At 34.3% G+C, this 21,548-nt stretch overlaps 4 protein-coding genes across 6 annotated transcripts; 2 read left to right on the plus strand and 2 right to left on the minus strand.

Moving 5' to 3' along the window:
* Nucleotides 1-93: 93 nt before the first annotated feature.
* On the minus strand, nucleotides 94-880 carry LOC124449610 (peptidyl-prolyl cis-trans isomerase FKBP12-like). Its single transcript, XM_047000550.1, has 4 exons — nucleotides 729-880; nucleotides 567-628; nucleotides 350-449; nucleotides 94-254 (listed from the first exon to the last, which is right to left on the minus strand). The coding sequence occupies exons 1-4, from the start codon at nucleotides 860-862 to the stop codon at nucleotides 200-202; spliced, it is 351 nt and encodes a 116-aa protein (XP_046856506.1). The 5' UTR covers nucleotides 863-880; the 3' UTR covers nucleotides 94-199.
* On the plus strand, nucleotides 874-7,271 carry LOC124449608 (developmental pluripotency-associated protein 4-like). 3 transcript variants are annotated; one of them, XM_047000547.1, is made up of 6 exons: nucleotides 874-1,063; nucleotides 1,804-1,969; nucleotides 2,347-2,560; nucleotides 3,857-4,147; nucleotides 5,689-5,887; nucleotides 6,865-7,271. In XM_047000547.1, the coding sequence occupies exons 2-6, from the start codon at nucleotides 1,814-1,816 to the stop codon at nucleotides 7,085-7,087; spliced, it is 1,083 nt and encodes a 360-aa protein (XP_046856503.1). In that variant the 5' UTR covers nucleotides 874-1,063; nucleotides 1,804-1,813; the 3' UTR covers nucleotides 7,088-7,271. The 3 variants fall into 3 exon arrangements, with proteins under 3 accessions (XP_046856503.1, XP_046856504.1, XP_046856502.1); XM_047000548.1 differs by lacking the exon at nucleotides 874-1,063 and adding an exon at nucleotides 1,082-1,347; XM_047000546.1 differs by lacking the exon at nucleotides 874-1,063 and adding an exon at nucleotides 1,431-1,596.
* A 1,456-nt stretch (nucleotides 7,272-8,727) lies between these two features.
* Nucleotides 8,728-19,477, plus strand: LOC124447944 (regulator of G-protein signaling 8-like). The gene is made up of 8 exons (XM_046998939.1): nucleotides 8,728-8,853; nucleotides 9,360-9,467; nucleotides 10,539-10,633; nucleotides 11,928-12,047; nucleotides 17,818-17,943; nucleotides 18,086-18,160; nucleotides 18,877-18,988; nucleotides 19,061-19,477. The coding sequence occupies exons 1-8, from the start codon at nucleotides 8,728-8,730 to the stop codon at nucleotides 19,166-19,168; spliced, it is 870 nt and encodes a 289-aa protein (XP_046854895.1). The 3' UTR covers nucleotides 19,169-19,477.
* Nucleotides 19,471-21,546, minus strand: LOC124447880 (probable ATP-dependent RNA helicase DDX49). The gene is given in 5 exon segments (XM_046998876.1): nucleotides 19,471-20,395; nucleotides 20,827-20,914; nucleotides 20,917-20,943; nucleotides 20,946-21,208; nucleotides 21,286-21,546. Coding segments are annotated over 5 exon segments (1,335 nt in total). The 5' UTR covers nucleotides 21,540-21,546; the 3' UTR covers nucleotides 19,471-19,692.
* Nucleotides 21,547-21,548: the final 2 nt, after the last annotated feature.

Consider the following 21,548-nt stretch of genomic DNA (forward strand, 5'->3'; position numbering starts at 1 on the left):
TATTTCTATAACAGATTTGAAATCTTTTCCGCCACTTTTCTCAATTCTTTCATGCATTCGAACAAAGCTTTGGCAAAATAAAACACAGAAAAATTTCATTGAAAACATATTTTATTGATATTGCCCTTCATTATTTCTTAAGAAAATTCAAATCTACGTAGGTCGAGTGCTAGCAGTGTATCTTGACGTCTTCCTCTGTTCAGTTGATCTTCAGAAGCTCAATATCAAACTGCAAAGGTGCATTTGGTGGGATGGTAGGAGATGTTAAGGGTGAAACGACTAACATATGGATGATTTGTAAAATTAATTTGTGAACTTTCCATCGTAAATTTATTGTTTAAAAGGATATTTCCAGGCTGGGAAACCAGTAGTACCATACGCTTTATGGGCTTGCAAGACGAGCCTTGCCTTTTCACCTTCCTTCATGGTTAGACAACCTTCGTCCCAACCTATATTAAATATATTTAAGTTTGTATTAACACTGAATAAGCATCATGCTACTCACTAGTCCCTACCCTAACCCCATTAATCATCTTTCTGTCTAAGACTAATGTTCGTGCTTGAACCTGCTATGACTCTTCTTTTTCCAACTTGAAAGCTGAACGGTTTTTGTCCTTCATCGTGGGTACTAAATATACAAAATTGTTAGTTCAACTACTAAAATAAATACAATTGCAAAGCGAAATAAAACATGCCAATAAAACATGTAATATAACTGTCTCAGAAACCTCCAGAATTTCTTCTGCGAGTCTACTAAGCTTCCTGTACAATTTACAGTAATCGTATCGCCTGATTTCGGCATCTTCCCATTTCCAGGACGAAGAATTTCTTTAGTCACTCCTTCGCTAATTTTTTCGGCCATTTTGAAAAATTAAGAAAATATTGACTTGATCCCTATATAACCTCATCTATCAGACATCTCAAGCACTTTATGCCCCTGTCAAACCCTACAAATCCCTTCATCTCCCTACAAATGTCATCGCGATCGTGCCCATGCTTGTGTTTATATTCCATAATAAGATCATAATCAAAATATAAAATTCATTTATAACGAAGAAAACCGGTAAGTTTTTACGACGTTATCTTTGGAAAAATCGCATTATTTTGTTTGTCGTCCGTGAAATATTTCAAACGTTCAATTGTGAAAGCACACCGGCTACAGTTGCAGTTGAAGTCAGCTGTCAGGCGTCAGCAGAGGAAACAGCCATTTCCAAGTGGACTTAAAAAAAATTCTGTTTTTTCTTTGCGTTCTCTTTTGTCTACATGTGAAGACTTTCGCTCTTTGCATGGATGTCTATGAACTAACTATTCAACAAATTTGTTTCGTAAAAGCGTTTTTTCGACCAGGTGAACACGATTGTCCTTATTTGGATTTGAAATACAATATGTCAATATTTTGCAAGCCAATACATCTAAAGCACTTTGATCCTTCGTATATTTAGCCGCTTTAGTTTTCACATTTGGTGTGGCGCTCATTTTAAAATACGATCCTTTTGTTTGTATCTTATATCAATGTAAAAATTGCGTTCATTATGAATGCAACGAGAAGGAACGATTTAATGTGAAATGTTGTGTTTGTTTTCTAAAGACGATGGAGTTAGTATAATGATTTTACGTTTCAAATTGAATTTTAAAATAACTGGTTAGTGCATTTGCTGCCTTGTGTCTAAATAACCCTGAGGGTTGTTTTGGAGAAGAAGTACAGAATGCTAGTTTAGGTTGTCCAAAAAGCAAATGTTCCATTAGAAGTTTGCACGTATTTTCTAAAACACTGATTATTTATCTTTCCTTTAATGTGTCTAGAGTGAACTGTATGGGTTGTAAAATGACTAAAGGCAAAAAGTCAAAGAAAACCGAAACAAATGTGGAAGAAACACATGTTGAAAATATTCCCAAGGATTTGAAATCTTTGAAAAGAAGAGATTTACAAGCTCTTTGTAAGAAGCACAAATTAAAGGCAATTGGAAAGGTAGCTAAAGTTTTGTTTTCAAAATAACATATTCGGCCAACGCACATTTTCATATAGGACAGTCAAATTGTGGAACAATTTAGACAAAGATGTGAAAGATTTCAAGTCTCTTGATTCTTTTAAGAAAGCTTTAAAAGATCTTTTGTAGTTCCATCTCGAAATGTTACTTTTATCTTTAAAAATCCTTTTAATAATAATCTTTTTTTCATACATTTATAAGACAAATATGTATATGTATTTAATTTTGTAAATAGTTAATGAAAAGCCCTATAAGGAGTACCTATTGTTTGTCATTAAAGTCATTAAAGTCATTATTCCCACTTGTTCATGGCTTGTTTGCTTTCTATATTTTTTTACTTATTTTTGTTTTATTTTAGAATTCAGAACTTATAGAAAGGCTACGGCAGTACTTTGAAACAATTCAACTATCAGACATTGGCACAATAGAAGAAGCGCATGAAAATGCAATCAGTGATGATAATAATAGTAACCATGTTAGTCCTGTCTTGGACAAAGATGAATGTGATTTGAGTATCACAACCAAACCATCAGAAAAGGCCAAAGAAACTTTGAATTCATCAACACCAAAAGGTTAGGACATGTAAAATAAGAAAAATTATTTATCTTTTTTGGTGGTGTCTTGAGCAAACCGGCTATCACATTTCTTGGGCAAAGGTCGGTACATTTTCAATCATGAATAACCTAATTTGAAATTGTTACCTGCCTTTCCATTATCCCTGCTGCCAACCTATTATGCCTATGGTTGGTGTCAAAGATTTTTGTTTCACAGTGAAAATTGAACAACAAGAAGTACACTCACATTAAGGGCATTATTTTGCACTAACATAATGTGGTTTGTTTGTAAATGTAGATTATCCAGGTTGGTATAGTTCTGAGAAGGACTGTTTTTGTTGTTGTTGACTGACGTTTCAACAACCTTAGCAGTAGTCTTCTTCAGAGTCAAAAGATGACTACCGCTAAGGTTGTCGAAACGTCAGTCAACAACAACAAAAACAGTCCTTCTCAGGACTATACCAACCTGGACGATCTACATTTACAAACATGTAACGATACTCCCTGGTTCAAACCATTTACTTTATAATGTGGTTTGTTTTAATAACTGTTAATCGACTGTGTATCTCAAAAAAAAAGGAACACAGGATTTGTGCATGCATAATGAATTAGTTTGCTACATAAATTAAACATGCTTTTGATGAAGTGCAAGTAGTTTCATGCATTGACTAATTGTCATCCATGGAAACGGAATAAGGTCAGACAATGCATTAAAGTATGAAAATTAATAGTGTACAATGTCCAATTTGCACTTTGCTTTTTGCTAAAACATAAAAAAATAAACATTATGTAGTGATGGAAATCTTATGCATTAATTATTAGCATGCAAATTGTCATTGTTTGTAATATGATATCAATATGATGCTTTATAGTAGTATTTAAACATTCATAAAAATATAGAAAAATAAGATAAAGTCGACAAATAAGAGTTTTACAGCACTACAAGCACAATAATTACACCTTCTAAACTGCTGCATCATATTTAGCTAAAATAAAACATATTCGGAAAAAGGGCATCTTATAAAGTTAAATTCAAGTTATTAAACTATCAAAAGACAATTAAAAGTGTAATGTTTCGGTTTATATCTCAAAATATTGCACTTTTAATTGTGTTGTTTATTAACTTGAATTTAAGTTTACAAGATGCCCTTTCTCGGATTGTTTTTAGTTTGTATCTTATGAAATTGTCATCTGGTAAAGGTTTATATTAGCTAAATATGTATTTGTTTCAATGTAACAGATGCATTTAAAAACTAAAAAATTTTATTATAACTTAGAATGTACATTTACTATATCATTTCTTTATGTTTACAGCTAACTGGGAATGGGTTGCTCATTGGTGTGTTGTTGATGGAGTTTTAAAGCAAGATGCCGCGGATCAATGGGTTTTATTACAGCTGGTTGGCGGACGACCATTGATTATTGATAAAAAAACTAAAGCAAGACTTGACTTTGTACTTGAGCCCACAGTACTTCCGACCCCTGAAGATTGTGAGGACAATTATATATGTGGTGATTGTGTAAGGAAAAATCAGGAAAAACTCTCTGGTTGGATAACATTAAGGAAAAGTGATGATATAATTGAAACACCAAAATCATCATTGGGTAAGTCTTTTTCCTTCATCTCTGGGTTAAGTATTATTTTCTGCCTACTGAGGAATGAAAAAGGCGGAAAATGTTTTCTCACACACCCTTGGGAACCTTATTGTGAATCTGTGTGGCAGGTGGTGTAGGTTATATTAAGCACAGTTTGTTGTTGCATCTGTACAGTTTTACTAGAGTCCACCTGCCCACCAGCCTGGATGGAACACTATAGACATATGTATATTGGTAACTAAGACTGTTGAGTTTAGGCTGCTACTCTTAGGAGAAGGGCCGCTTAGCCGATGTTATGGTAGCTGTACTAACTGTTTTTTATAAATGTAACAAATGTCAAGCTTGTGGCGGATTGGCTACAGCAGCTCTCAGTTGTGTGTGAGAAGGCTGCTTTGCATCCTCATCAAGTTAATTTTCTGTCATAATTTGTTGTATTTCTTTCTTATGTTCTATCCGACAATTACAACTGTTGAATTTTATGTAAACCTGATTAAGGCGATAAATGAAACTGTATTTCAGCCATCCAGCTTCATTTACAACGTTTTAATTAAATTGAGTCATGAAGACTTTTGTGTCGTTTATTACATGATGGTGAATTACGTCATATGAATTTGATTTAAATATTAACAAAGGAAAGATGTAATTTCTCATTGTTGTGCAAAGAGATTAACATTTGGTTTCAAACGTTTTTCGTCCGTCAATGACATGAAGACTTTGCGTCTTTCATTTCTTATACAATGACTTCATATGTGATCACATCAATAGTGCAGTGACGTCATTACATCAATAGTGCAGTGACGTCATTATATCAATAGTGCAGTCACGTCATTACATCAATAGTGCAGTGACGTCATAACATCAATAGTGCAGTGACGTCATGACATTAATAGTGCAGCGACGTCATTATATCAATAGTGTAATGACGTCATTACATCAATAGTGCAGCGACGTCATTATATCAATAGTGTAATGACGTCATTACATCAATAGTGCAGTGACGTCTATACATCAATAGTGCAGTGACGTCATTATATCAATAGTGCAGTGACGTCATTACATCAATAGTGCAGTGTCGTCATTACATCAATAGTGCAGTGACGTCATTATATCAATAGTGCAGTGACGTAGCTAACCCTAGTTTTAGTCCTACTATGTAAATTTCAGAACGTTATCATTATTCATTTCCGTAGAAATTTATTGTCTCCACAATGAACGAACATTAAAAGTTTATTTAGAAGGACGAAATAATTGGGCTGACTTTACAAACTTAAATTGATGCGATTACGTGATGTTTTTCAAATTGCATTTCCGTGAATCGCATCATAACATTACGTCATTACATTTGTCGTAAAATGATGTATGATATTACCAAAGTCTTAATTTGTAATTGACTTTTCCCAGTTTAATTGTGTTTTATCTACAGTAAGTATAACGTTCTTTAATCTTCTATTGTGTGTGTTTCTAATTTTAGGTACATTTAGTAAAATGACAGAAAACAGGCAATTATTTTAACGGCATTTCTACAAACAAAAAAATATTTTTACTTTTAGGAAAGGAAAACATGAAAAACAACAGTCTACATCGTCAATCCTTTAAACGAAAACGTGAAGATGTTCTATCGCCTTTCAATAGTTCAGACTTTATTGAGATCACTGACAGCCCGAGTAAATTGAGGCGGTTAGATTCACGTAGTTGTTCTCCCGCCAGCCCGCAAGTCAGGCGTGAGAGAGGAGAAGATCTGCTACCAAAGTATGTATATATTATCGAAAGATCAATGGTTTATTAACGAAGACCCCCTATCATGGATAGAGACAGTAAAACTTTATATCTAAGTAAGGGGATATGAGGGGTTAGTATAGGATACATAATTGATGTCATGGATAGGTATAGTTGATACATGATATCTTAGTAAGGGAATAGTAGGGGGATAGTAAATGACACTTAATTGATATCATGGATTGGGACTGTTAAACATAATATCTAGATAAGGAGGATAGTTGGGGTTAGTAGATGATAAATAATTGATATTATGGATAAGAATAGTTATTATGGATAAGAATAGTTATTATGCGATATTTGAACAAGTGGGACACTTGGGGTTAGTAGATGATACATAATTCATATTATGCACAGGATAGTAAATGCATGATATGTAATAATGGATAGGGGTAGTTAGTATACATAATTGATAAAATTATCTACAAAGATTTAGTAAATGATATGTTTGCAATATCTGGAATAATGATGACTTGTCAATGTCCTATTTTGATGTAATTCTCTCTATTTCAGTTAGTCAAAATAGAATTATTTATTAAAGCATTTTTTCAGTTCCATCAATGCATGTCGCAATGTTCCTAGTCAATATATTTTGTTACATCAATGCATGTTGCAATGTTCCTAGTCAATATATTTTGTTACATCAATGCATGTTGCAATGTTCCTAGTCAATATATTTTGTTCCATCAATGCATGTTGCAATGCTCCTAGTCAATATATTTTGTTACATCAATGCATGTTGCAATGTTCCTAGTCAATATATTTTGTTACATCAATGCATGTTGCAATGTTCCTAGTCAATATATTTTGTTACATCAATGCATGTTGCAATGTTCCTAGTCAATATATTTTGTTCCATTAATGCATGTTGCAATGTTCCTAGTCAATATACTTTGTTACATCAATGTATGTTGCAATGTTCGTAGTCAATACATTTTGTCTTTTTGTAGAAATCTTTTGAAACCATTCAAGCCAAAAAAAGCAAAGAATACTCCACCAAGAGAAGATGCGGATTACGCTCTGAAAGTGGAAAATATCATCACAAATCTTGATCCTGAAGAGCAAAGAAATTTAGTTTTTGGTTTGAAAAGCAAAGCTTTGCCCAGATCACCGACTAACTTGAGAAAAGTGCAGCAAAATACTGTGACGGGGAATGACGGCGGTATACGATGATGGTGTGTACGTAGAAGGAAATCATAAATTGAAAGATGTAAAGTGATAAGGCTTCTATAGTGATAAGGCTTCTATAGTGATAAGGCTTCTATAGTGGTAAGGCTTCTATAGTGATAAGGCTTCTTATCCAACTTATTGTTTAATTTAAATCTCAAGTCTTAAAAAATATAAATCTTAAAGCCTTTTAATGCTCAACAATTTTATTGAAAAAAAACAACACACTATGGAATCAAAGTTATCAATGTAAAAAAATACAATCCATTTATTAATAATGAAAAAAATAGTTTTTAGTATAGTAGTATTTTAGTGGATTTCATTCACGAACGCTTGGAGATCAACTTCTCATTTAAAAAGATTCATCACATAGAAATGTTGTGACACCGTAGATTTTTGTCCAGCTATGTAAATTTTAATTTATCCTCATAAATCATTTCTTCAGAAATCTATTTCTTTAAAAGTCAGTAAACAATGAAATATCTTGTATAGCAGGGTAGCCAAAACTCAAGCTAGATTTGCTTTGCCATTGAAAACAAAATCACTGCCATTAGTTTTGTAGAGTGTTAATTTAATGCCAAGTGACAAGTTTTGATCTTCAAGCCAACGTCGTTAACATAATTGATAAACCTACCATTTTGCCAAAATTCATACATATTACAAAAAATCATTCGGCATTTTTGTAACTTCCACTTCAATCATAGTTAATTCACTTGTAAATTTATAGCGAATTGTATAGATAATTTTACCAGATTAATTTTGAAAGATTTGCTCTTGGAATACACGAGTAATGCCACTTGTATAATTTTTGATCAGGGGGTAGGTTGACAGGCTGTAGCTCCCCACCCCCAGTTTCTTTCTCCCTTTTAAAAGTAATCACGTTGCTTGCGGTGGGTTTCACATTTGTAAGTTCTGTAAATAAAGTTTAGAATCATTGTAAAATTTCTCCAAAATGCTGAAAATTATGAATTTATTTGTTCAGTAATCATTATTGTACCATTGTTGCAGTCAATTTACGTCATTCATGTTCAAAAGGCGCATTACTGTTCCCAAGAGGAGCTTTTGCGTTAGTGACGTGAGGTTTACCAATATGCACGCAGATGGAAATCTGTATGCAACCGTGGGCTCAGCATGGTAATTAGCAGACAAAATATCACAAATATACGTCAATTTTATAAGTCTTTTTTTGTAGACTCCGAAGATAGATAACTTCCTTGATAATCATAAGTACAGTCTATTTGTCCCAAAAATTTAAGGCTCATACCCCCAATTATGCAATTTTGCTTGCAAGCCGCCTGAGCCCCGACAATGTGGCTCTTTGAGATGCCAAATAAAGCAGTAAAATCCAATTTTGGAAAGCTAAATCGTACGTTAATGGTCAAGACTGCGGCAGCAACCCGCAAGTTTTAATCCGGCAGCCAGCCGTCTTCTGTTGTCATGCTGGGCAATTTTTAGAATATTTCTATTTATTTCTTTGCGCTGACTGAATCTATCGTTCCAGCAGCGAAGCAAAAGTAGAAAAAATTCATAGCACAACAAAACAAATGGCTGAAAAATTTAGACCTTTCGAAATCAGCCAATTGTTACAATTTTAATGCTTGCTTCACTAATGCTAATTCCAAGGGGCTCAATCCCAAGGGCTTAACATGCACAATTTAATTGAATTTCATGGTACATATGGCAAATTGTCCAAAGTGTTAAAAGTTATGCTGAACTCACAAATGGTGAAAAGTTTGTGTCCCATGTTCGTATCTGACATAACGCACTTTCAGGTATGTAAAAAAATGATAGGGCATTGAAATTATAACAGTAGGTTGATTCTTAAGTCGCCTTTTTCATACGCTCCGTAGAGATGTAACACGAAAACTAGAATTGTGTTTATCGTTGAGGATTGTGGTTTGAAAATTGCGTCGAACACTTCAGTATTGGTTGACAAAACAGAAAATAACGCGATTTCGCGTGATGCTATCTCGTTTTTTACAAATCTTTCGAATTATTTATTTATGTGAAGTCCGAATCAAATCTTTCCGCGTCTTGTAATTAAAATTGTTGGTCGTGAGCGAGGAAGAAAGCAAACAGCTGTCACAACAGTTGCTAAATTCGTTCGTCTATTTACATTGTAATTATTCTTGCGCAAGACATCAATTTAATTGATAAAGATCTGACTCCTCTAGTTTAACCTTCTTTGCCGAAGTCAAGAGGTTTGGGAAGGTTTATTCGAATGCATGCTGACATACCACAGACAAATTTTTCTCAATATTTCGATATTTTCTCGCAGAGGCCATCTATTTTGATGGATACTAAAAAATGCCCAAGCAGTTTAAAGGAGTATAAAGACGTGAAGTCGTTTGTTCAAAGAAGATGCAGTGAATCATCGAAAGGAAAGGTTTGTTTAGATAGACGTTTCACAATGCACGCAATGAAAATAAATACGGCAATGCAAGCCAAGTTTATAATCATCAAACATGAATATTTAAAGCCATTAAGTTTCTGAACATACACAATGTGCACGGTGAGATGAAAAAAAAAGGAATGAAGTAGTGAATATATCTGGGCCGTCGTAGGCAATTTACAATAAGGGTACTGAAAATCCGACAACGTAACAAGGGATTTGGATAGAAAGTGAGGCATATTAAATTTTCCAACAATTTTAGCAAACAATTAGAAAATTTGCAGCCTGCTTTGACAACCCGCTTCCGACGGACTTTCTTTTCCGCTTTGGTGGGTGGACAATAGTATATTTTCAATGCCCACTGCAGAAGAATCATAAAATAAAATATTTGCAAGAGTTTCTGCTTGAAGCAAAATACATTTTGAAAGGTTCAATTTAAAGTTGGATTTTTTAATTAACTTATTCATGATGTGTTATGCAGATTTTTCTCGATTGGCTGATATTTTGGCGACTGTCAAGTCTGTCGTCACCCGACAGGTGGCCCATGTTCACATCTCGTTCGTTCACAATCGAGTAAAAAAACGATTTTTTCCATTAATCGTAAAATTACGCAGAAATTGCGTTATATAATTGAAATTGGACCGTTTTTTATCTCGTTTTACCTAAATGCCCAACGTATATTTGAAATCCAAAACTAAATCCAATATGTAATGAAAGCACTGTTTTTTTAATAAACTTTGTAATAAAAGCTTTTTCATTTCTGTTAAAGAACCGCACGATCACAGACTACATTTAGTCTCTCCCCGGTCAATTGTTTCGAATTTCGATCAAGTTTCGGTATCAAACTATAGGTCATATCTATAGACCAGAACTAGAAGCACCCGTGACTTCTCAAATTTCCCTCTCAGGTTTAGTTTACGAAGCTTAGGAAAAGAGGATTAAAGGGTATTTGTCATGACTTACGAAACTTAGTAAATATTGATTCAATCAATCGAATATTCAATTCTTTAATATGGAAAATCGAATGTTTATTATTCATGTTGTATTTATCTGGCTTTTATAAAGAGTGCAAATATCGCCGACAGAGACAATTCAAGGATAGGACAAGAACGGTTGAAACGCTCAACTCAAAAAAACACTGTTTTGTTTGGATTGGAAAGGTAATTCTTTTTCCTTTAGTGTTTTTGTTCTGACGAAGAAGGGAGAATAGAAAGTTGTATTATCATATACAATACACAGATATTGGCATGCCAAGTCGAATGTGAGAATTTCTGGTTTTGACATTCAGTCAAGTAGTAGTCCTGCGGTCACAACTTATTTCGTAAAAAATGTCTTTTGAAGAGTATTTTAGTGATACGAATGTTAGATGAAATCGACAATCGTTTACATACTGGGATGTTCCATATTTCGCCAATATGTGTTGTTTATATTGCATATGGTAATGAGACAACAGACAAGAACCTCGTCTTTCGTCACGAGCTATTCCTTTTTATGAAGAAATTCCAAAGCTAAAAATCCTATATCGCAGTCATGGCAAGTACGAAATCGAAAAATAGTGCATATTTTGTATGTTTTAAGTGACGTTTGACGGCGGAAGTGTAAAAAGTTATTCAAATTTTAATAAATTAAACATCTGTCTCTTAATTGCTCGATAATTGAGGCCGTCGTGGTAACTTTCTGCGACTTTTATCAACAAACTAAAGATGAACTATCAAATCTTCGTTATGCTTAAAATTGCGAAGCGAAATTTGACCCACGAGTGAGTGTGAACAATATGTATATTCAAATGAAATCAGCCGGACAATATTTACATGCCGAAATATAGCACCTAGGACATACTTCGTGTTGATTTGCAACATTTACATTTACATTTGTCGCTTGGATACGTCCACTCCCGCTAAGAGAGATTTCTCTCATTTAATCAAAGACAGCATGAGCTGTAATTATTTCCATGATTAATTAAAATGACATTTTTCTATGTATTTATCCAGCTAACATTTTAGTTTGAGTAATTTTGAAGACAAAGTGCACGAGTCTTTATAAGTTATCTTAAACCATTGGAGGGGTTTTCTGAGGGCAGCACGGGGGTGCCACCCTCCAATAAAATCAGATTTCACTCCTAAATAAGTTGCTCACCCCCTGTAAGAAACCATTAACTCCCTAACTTTTAGCAAAACATACCTGTAGTACGGCTGAACTGAGTTTTCTGGGCAACGTTTCAAATCTGTACACCACCTTCGGTACCAGCACTACACGAACACCCCACTTACCAGATCATCCTCATCAAATTTTTGCTCCACCCTTGTCAAAAATATGAAAAACCGTCCATGGTTGAATCAATGTTCTATGTCCATTCATAGTTTTTTTTATTGATTAAGATTTTTTATTGAAGAATATATATATGACTTAAGAATTCTTTTTTCACCAATTGTTTGTTTGTTGTTTTGTCGTTAGAATGATTCGAAGGTCACCTCAGGTTTCATCGTTCAGAAATTATGCACCACCAACTCTGTCGACTCGTCGACACTCTGATGGCTCGTTTCCATACCTCCCGAAGCTGAATAGTCGCGTCATGTAAGTGTTGTCATTTTGTCATTGTGGTCAACTATGTGTTAATAGCTTGATTCTGAACTGTGAATGTAGTGATGAATGAACAACAGAGAACGAGAACAGTCTTTACACTAACTAAAATATATAAGAAATAAGATAACGTGTGTCAGTGTAGGTAGTGATGAATGAACAACAGAGAACAAGAACAGTCTTTACAATAACTAAAATATATAAGAAATAAGATAACATGTGTCAGTGTAGGTGGTGATGAATGAACAACAGAGAACGAGAACAGTCTTTACACTAACTAAAATATTCAAAAAAAATGATAACGTGTGTGTCAGTGTAGGTAGTGATGAATGAACAACATGCAGAAAACGACTCTTGCTGTATGAGACCCGTTCATCATATAGTTCTCATGTGCTGAAGCATTAAAGACAAGATAATGATTTATTATCTTTTCTTTTACATTCTTTATCTACATGACAAGTTTAACTTTTCAAACTGGTCCAAAGCGTCACAATCTTGCAGGTGTTTCATTGTGCGTCATTTTCGACGTGTTTGTTTAGCAATTTGCTGCTTTAACGCGTTATTAATATGACTTGTTCGGTGTGTCTGTTTCTGCTGGACTTTGAAACTGAGAAATAAAATTACCTCCAGTCTTCAGCTACAAGCCATAATGTGGCATAAGCCTTATATGTGCTCTAATATTTTAGTAAATAGCTGTAATATATTTGTCCATTAAGCATGCTTTATCCATTGTATATGTTATACTTAAATCGTTAATCTTTTTTGATAACGGAAGATAGATAACGGGCCGTTCACGCGATTTGAGTTATCTCGGCTAGTCATGTTGAAATTACATCATTTATTAACCATATGTAGAATCGTTTGAAGTCGCGCGCTTTTGAAACCGACTCGTCTCAAATAATCAACTATAAAACCGAAAAAGCCAAGCATTAGTTTCTAATTGTGTGACGAGATAGCTGATTACGAATAAAAACCGTTCATCCATTCCATTTTCGAGAAATGTAAACATATTTATACTGTACGAAGAGTTCTTTTTGCTAAACACTTAGAGTACATACGTTACTACTAAACTTGAGGCAGATGTCAACATAAACTTTAAAATAATATCTATAAAAATGCACTTGATTATAAGCTATAAGGTTGTCGTCTTTTATGTATATTTAGTTAAAACTACAGGTCTACGGAGTTTTGCTGTACAATGTTTAAAAAATAACAGAGCTGTTTTTTTGCGAAATATGTCAGTCATATGCCTCTTTTAATAATGGAAGATTTCGGCATTTTGTTGTGATGCAAAACATTTTAGTCCATTTACAAAGAAACATGGCTGTTAATATTTTTGTATTAGAATGTATGAATTATTAAATGAGAAATCTTGTCGTCAAATGGCCATTCACGAGTGTGATCTTTGTCAATTATTTCTTGTTTTATAATGTTGCGTTTGTTTGCTTTTTAATTGGTTTTCAATCTTGATACTACAGCTCCCTCAGTTGGCGGCACAACCCGCCCTTCATGAATTTTTATCTTGCTTTGTCTTACGTCACCTGCTTGCCCACCTTACATTTTTTACACGAGGATTGACTCTCGATAAATAATTGAAGACCATCTAATGTTCGAAATTCCCTTTGTCCAATCTAGAACAGTAAACGATATTAAGTGTATTAACTAAGGAAAGATTTAATACTTACATCGACTCATACACATATAAATATATAGCATAAGATCTAGGTGGATAGCATAAGATCTAGGTGGATAGCATAAGATCTAGGTGGATAGCATAAGATCTAGGTGGATAGTGATTTAAATGTACCCATTACTCATAACAGTCAACAAACAATCCTTGAATTTAAATATTTAGCATTTGTATGCAAGGTGGGTCCAGTTCGTCTGAGGGTGGAAGCGAGCTCTGATTTGTTGTTATTGCGTTTTTTGAAAAAGTTTTCTCACGTCTGAAGCTATATCCTTTTCGATCTATTGTGATGTCACTAAGTCTACTTCCGCTGAGGTCATCAAAGACAGTTGTACGTTTTGCATAAAAGACAGTTTTATTATGTAAGACTTTAACATAATTTAGAAAAGCCACACGCGTTTTACGACTAAATTGGTATCCTGTATTGTTGTCGGTCCACTGCTGTTGCATCTTACCACAATGCTTAAACCGGGAAGGAAACGCGAAGCGAGTTTTGTTTCATGGGTGTCAGCAAAAAGCCCAAAAAGGTTTGACTATAAAATGTAACATTGTTAGGAAAATCTTGCAGTAGTCTCACACTCATTGTCATCTCAGACTAATGTTATTTTGCTAAGTCGTTATGCGATTGTGTTAATGCCTCCAAGATCATAGATGTCTATCAGGTCCAAGTATTCTGAAGAGATCAAATATGATAATTGTTCTATCAAGAAGCTTAATCGCTTGTTGAGTTTCTTTACAATACAATTAATATATGTTATAATTGTTAGCGGTGTTTTTTTACAAGTTTCTCCATTTTAAAATACCCTTTGCTCTTTAACTTTTGATAGTAATTATTGAAACTATCTAATTTTAATATTAAATATTCTTGTTCGTTATTTCTATGTTGGTTTGAAGGCATAAATTGTTACGGAACTTGAATTACGCTTCTGTTGTCTCATGCTGTCTTAAGCAGTCTTGCGGTGTATGGGCCAGCTAATCACTTTTTAGTACTTTCTTCTGCCAACGCTTTCTGTAAATATAGACAATAAAACAGCTGTAATATATGCTGCTTGCTCTGTATATGGGAAATCATGTTTCATTCACTACGTCAAACCAGCTCAAAGGGAGCGCTGGCACGATTACATTCGCTTTAAGCATCCTTGAAGAATTTTGCCTTGGGGGAGAGCGGTATAGCACAGTTATCTCAAGTTATCTATTATTGTTATATCACGATCCTTGTCTTTTCCCTGGTAAAAAGTGTTATAAATTTATAATATATGTTTGTTAAAACGCTGTTTGTCATCATAACGCTGTTAGTCATCCCTGAGTTTGAGGCGGAAGGAAATGCTTGAACAATTTATACTTTGCAAATAAAGACTTTGTATATTGTCCTTTAGTTAGATAGCTAAAGCAGGATTAGATATTGTGAAGTCGACAAAATTTCGTTTTCTTTTTCCAGTAGAAAATTCAACATAATGTTGCCTATGTAGAAAATTAATTTCCCTCATATTCTTTTTGGTCTCGGCTTCTTCCTCTTTGTGATTAGGAAGTATACGTCATCAACATTGTCCATCCCGATGATCTTGTAGATGTTTCCCAACATTTTCAAACCTTCCATACGAAGACATTCGATGTTATATCGTAAACCTCTTGAATTCGCCCACATGAAGGTTTCAAGCAACACAACAAAATTCTATATGAATTACTTTATGGTACCTGATGTACAACACATGAGTCAAGGATCCGTATTTCCTTGAATAAGTAAGTGTGTAGGTCATGCTACATCTCTTTACTAGCTGATTGGTTGGGATCTTGTCAATTCTTAATTTGATTGGTTCAAGTGAGGACGTCACTTTTATTTTTGAACTATTCAACATTAGCATGTGCGTTAGAATCCCCCTTCCTTCCGATTCAACGCTTCGATATTGTGTTGTCTAACTCAAGACAAGTTCAGAATCGTTCGCAATTGTGTATGAAAAAGGATTTAAATCTCCTAATCCCAACTGAACACACTCAAAATCTTCGTTTTGTACATTTTGGTGTTACCTGTGCAGAGCCGTTTCGCTACTTTAGACCGTGTGCTAATTAAAGAATCATTTAATCTCAGCAGATATTCAAACAACCTGTTCTTTTATCGAGTTTTATTTGTTGTTGCCAATCATTGGATTGTTCCTATCATCGTTAACGATCTTCGTGGGCTCGAGTTTGTACTATCGCCTTTCTTGAAGGATTTAAATCTACTTTATCACACTGGAGTCTGTTGTCGAGGTCGTATACCAGTAAGATTGATGTCGATTCGTAGCTTCAAGTCGTCTAAGACAACCGGGTCAGCTTTCCAGCGCCGCAGTGTAAAGTTGTAAGCATATAGCCGTTCATTATTATATTGACACCCATAGATAAGTTGTTCATTAAAGCTTTTCCCCTTAGCTTAACCCTAAAACCTGGTGAAACTTGGTTTAAGACAAACTCTCGATTCTGTAACGTTTCAGATTCTTAATAGCAGTCACATAGAGTAGTGGGGGGTTCGTTGATATGATTCATCTTTCAGAAAGGTGGCTTCTTCGCTTCGTCCACTTGCCTTTCGTTAGAATTATCGCGTGGTCTAATACAAATCTGAATTTATAATATATTTAAAATGATAGCTCTTTGCATACTATTTTTGTTGACGATTTTGGATTGTCGAAACGTTCCTTCCTTGGGGCTTTGTTTTATTTTGTTCCCAAGTGTGTGAACACCTTTCGTGACGATTCTTTAATGTTAAAATTTTTAACATAAAAATGTGTCTGACGCGTGGAAGTAATGATTATACTTGCGTGGGTATGTTGTGGCTCCTCTAGAAAACTAGGGGGAAAATCAAAGTGAAGAGCTTTGTGTTGTAACCTAAACTAGCTTTGTTGTTTGCGTAAAGTCATGTTGCTTTTGGCGTATCGTGTTATATAACTGAGTATTATTTATTGAGAGAGAAAGACATTAACCTGATTAGTGACAAATAGTTTAGCGATTTAAACACAAAACACAATATTATTGAATTGTTTCATGTATGTACATAAGTTGTATATTTCCAATAGAATTGTTAAATGCTGGAAGAAAGTGCTCAAAAGAGCGTAATATAGCATATATTTTTATAATTTAAGAAATCACGATTCTTAAATATGTTGCTGTCAAAGTTGCATTGCATTAAACTCCTAGAAGCGACATTTTAAGAAATTGAGTTATGTAAGAATCGCAAAAATCCAAATTCTAATTAAAGAAGATCCCAATATATTAATATAAGCATTTGTTTTTGCTATCCAAAAGCTCAGCAAAAAAAGGCAATACATATTTGTATACAATAGGCAACAGCTGAAGATTGCATTGGAATGGAATGTCTGATTAAAAACATTTTAGGAATCCTTATTACTTGAATTGTGTAATTGCAGAGCTTTTGGGATGGCGGATAAATGCTAATGTTCAATGCGCGGTTTAATCTTTTTATTATTATTAATCTTCTGTTAATGTCAAAATTCTCGCAATAAATAAAATAAGATTATACGAACCAGCAAGACAGCTATTCAGTAGATTTGGTCACGTTATTTCTTTAGAAATAGATTTTTTTGCTCTGTAGTCAGTGAACACTAAAATCTTTGCATATAGCAAGAGTGCACATCAGACATTCAGGCTGGCTACTCCACTGGTACCAACTTCATATATTCATAGCACTTAGTGGGGTTTTTTAGTCACATTATATTTTGTGATAGGACGAATGGAAAGACCTATCGATACATGAAGGGCATTTTCAATAATGTATTAGCTAGTTGTCTTGTCGACAAAACCAGTTCATTGAAGAGCCTTTCCCGTTTTGTGTAAAGTAAGCTAATTAACAAGGAATAGGGCTTGTGAACTCATACAACATGGAATTTATTTCTTTACTCTTGAGTTCTTTTGTATCCTTGTGTAGCACAGGTTGATGCAGTTATAGCTTTTTCATCGTTTTCTTTTGTCGGTGTCTTCCGGAAACGGCCAGTTGATGTTTTGATATTGGCAACTGTTCGATGATGCTAAGAGATTTTTTGTGTTTTTCTTATCGATGACTTACGATATATTTTTTTTTTCTAACAGAGAAAAGTTGACTACCAACAGAATCCAGCGTTGGTCGTATTCATTTTTGGACTTGCTAAGTGATCATGTTGGAGTACAAACATTTCTTACCTTTTTAGAAAAAGAGTTTAGTGCAGAGAATCTACGGTAAGTTTAACGATGGCATGATTTTCGTTGCCCTTGAAATTTCTATGACTATCTGAATATGACATAAATTGTTGCAAGTATCAATGTATTCGATAAACGCAACGCTTCAGCTGTTTATGATCTTGTTCTGTTTGTTCTTTAGGTTTTGGCTGGCCTGTCAGGAACTGAAGCAGACCCCGCGAATGAACGTTCCTAATTTAGTGAAAAAAATATTCAAGTAAGAATAAAAAGTCATGGTACTTTTGATGATGTTGTAGGACATGGGTGTACACAAGAAACATACACTACAACCACTTTCACTCAAACACACAGATACGTAGATCGTTGTTTGATTAAATACTTTGTAAGATCCATACTTTTAAGATCCATATAATTAGGAACTGCATACAATAGATAAGTAACATCGCAGTTGTAATGCTATTGATGCTAGTAGTTCATAATGAACTTTAGAAACTATATAAATGCGAAATTTATTAATTTCTTGTTGTTTAAATCGACTTTAAACTTTCGATTTATAGAATTTTATGCCTTTCGGTTTACCCTTTAACGTTTCTAGTTCTCCAAGGAAATTAAAATCAGTCATCTTATAGCGAGGATTTCGATATGACTTGAGTGAATTGTTTCTAAATGTACTATCAAATCTTGGCGAACTTATGTGGTTAAATCTAGAGAAACTTATTTAGTTAATTGTTCGAGGGAATGTTCCAGTTAACTTTGGTCCATTGTAGCAAGGTCTTCGGTATTGTTGTAGAAAGGATTTAACGAAAAATAATCTTTTTCATAGTTCTTTGGAAGGAAAAAGTAGAGTTTGAGATGTGCAAATGCATCTGGTTTAATTTAGCTTGTTTAACGGGGTCATTATGAAATGAGTGAACAAAGAACTGTTTGCGAAATAAATTCATCGCTTTTATTTTCATTTTGTAATATTTTTAGCGATTTTCTCAACGAAGATGCAACACACACAATAAATGTCGACGCGAAGACATACAATCATGTAAAATTGAATCTAAACAATCCTTCATACAACACTTTCGACGAAGCACAGGTAATAATAGAAAATTCATAATCTCCATAAAATAAACTGCTCAATTTTAATGAAATGGCGTCTTTTTTACAGGAGCACATTTTTCAACTAATGAAAACAGACAGTTATCCGAGATTTATACGTTCCGATAGGTACAACCAAATACTTAAGGACACGGCAAGTAAAGCAAGGAAAAAGTAAAAATATTGAAGTACACAAGTGTGAATAGTGACGACTTTCTGCGCTTCATTTTTTTACAAAAGCAGGCTTTTTGTAATCACGAAGTCGTTAGAAAGATTGATAGCAAAACGTGGTCTGAGTGAAGCGTTGCCACGCGTTGAACAAATGCGTTAATGTGTTTGAATTTCGTGATTAATTCATTACCTAGAAGCTAGAAAATAATTCTAACTGAGATGCAAATGATTGTAAATTGAGTTTATTGTTGTACAAAGTTTTTGGTGAATGTAAAATTAAAGTGTTGTGCAAAAGTTCTGACACGTAAGTTGAAAACGTGGTTTTTATTGTTAAAGTTGATTAGAAAATGTCCGTGACTTAGAGTTTTCAATATATTTATGACACAGTTCTGTCTTATAGAAATATTCTTGAAATGACGCACATTAAAGTTCTGTCTTCTAGAAATGTTCTTGAAATGACGCACATTAAAGTTCTGTCTTCTAGAAATGTTCTTGAAATGACGCACATTAAAGTTCTGTCTTCTAGACGTATCATTGAGTTCCCGCAACAGTTTTCAGATACACTACATAGATCTCAAAGCTAAATCTTTTTCTTTTACGTTTAGAATTAGAAGCAAAACCTTGTAAAATAGCCCGTTTCTGTTTTTGAATGTTTCGTTTATCAAATAAACCACTGTCTTTAACTCTCAATTCAGCCTCACGTTTCGCGACTAAAACTCCTTTCAAATATCTTAAAACTTCTTTTTCTGTCGTATCGAAAGAGCTCAACTTAACTCCAATTCTTTCTTCGATTCTTTGCAGAGCTTTGATATCGTACTGCGTAAGTAGACTCAGTGCCAGGCCCCCACGTCCGGCACGCGCAGTTCTTCCTACCCTGTGTATATAATCATCCGGGGATCTGGGTATGTTTGCATTTAATACCAGCTCAACTTCTGGAATATCCAATCCCCGGCTAGCAACATCAGTGGCAACAAGTATTTTAACAATTCCAGTCTTGAATTTTGCCAAAGAAGACAAACGTTCTGATTGTGACATCAAGGAATGTAAAGTTACACATGGCAGTTCAATTCTTCGAAACATAACAGCCAAAACTTGACAACTATGACATGTTTTTGTGAACACAATAACAGACTTGTCGTCAGTAAGTTCACGAAGTATGTAAACCATGTAACAGTCCTTCACTTGATCTGGGATTAGAAGATATCGCTGGTCCAGTTCAGCAACAGTTGCCACCCTACATAGAGATCAGTTAGTCAGAGACCTCACTTTGAATATTAAGTGTCTCAATACAGAGCCAGTGACATAGAAAAATCAAGAATTTGAGGGAATCTTGTTCATAAAAGTATTTTATAATCCCTAGATAACAATAGATTTCTAGGAACTTAAGGTTGTCGTCCCCTTCCGAGTGCAGTGCATTTTGAAAAAATGAAAAAATTTTTTGAAATTTTAGACACTTATATCATTCTTGTTTATGATTATAAAGTTTAATTTGTAAAATATTTGGTATAAGTATCCGAAAAATAGGAAAAAATTGAAATTTGTACCATAGCAACACTAAAGTGCTATTTAAAATCTCAAAAATTCTCCTTAATACGACAAAACATGTATATGAATATGACTGGTTCAATTATTGAGCTTGCAATGCCAATATATAGAGAATCATACTTATTTTCAATGCTGTAACAAAATGGGTCAGTTGAAGTGATCTTTCGTAGCTCTATGATTGTATCATTTAAAGTTGCACTAAACAAAGCGTTTGTCGTTTTACAGCAATATTCTCAATATCACTTCTAAGTCTGGTGCAAAATTGTCTTCAAGGAGGCGGTCAGCTTCATCCAAAACCAAGTACTTGATGAGTAGATTAAAAGTGTCTGTACTTTGCAAATGGTCTGCACATCGACCTGGAGTTGCTATGACAACATGTGGTTGCTTGGCAAGGGCTAGACTTTGTGCCATCATGTCCATTCCCCCCGTGATAATAGAAGTCTGTAGGTTTATTGGTTTGCCCATTGCCTTGAACTGATCACCAATTTGAAAAGCTAATTCCCTAAATATGAAAAATGAATCGTATAAAGTCACTGCTCAGTGTGAGGATATACAACGATAAATATGAAGTAAATTTACCTCGTGGGTGTTAAAATTAACGCAAATATTCCGTAAGGATCGTCAGAGAGATGCTGTAATATGGACAAAGCGAAAACAGCAGTTTTCCCGCTACCTGTTTTCGCACAACCAATACAATCTCGGCCTTTTAAAATTTCTGGAATACATTTAGCTTGAATCTCTGTTGGTTTTTTGATCCCAATTGCGGCGCACTGCTTGACTAACCAAGATGTAATCCCTAATTCCTCGAAAGTCCACTCGTGCTCATCCGCCATGTTTAGAGT

Source organism: Xenia sp. Carnegie-2017, unplaced genomic scaffold (assembly GCF_021976095.1).
Source record: "Xenia sp. Carnegie-2017 unplaced genomic scaffold, XeniaSp_v1 HiC_scaffold_23, whole genome shotgun sequence".
NCBI classification, from domain to species: Eukaryota; Metazoa; Cnidaria; class Anthozoa; order Malacalcyonacea; family Xeniidae; genus Xenia; species Xenia sp. Carnegie-2017.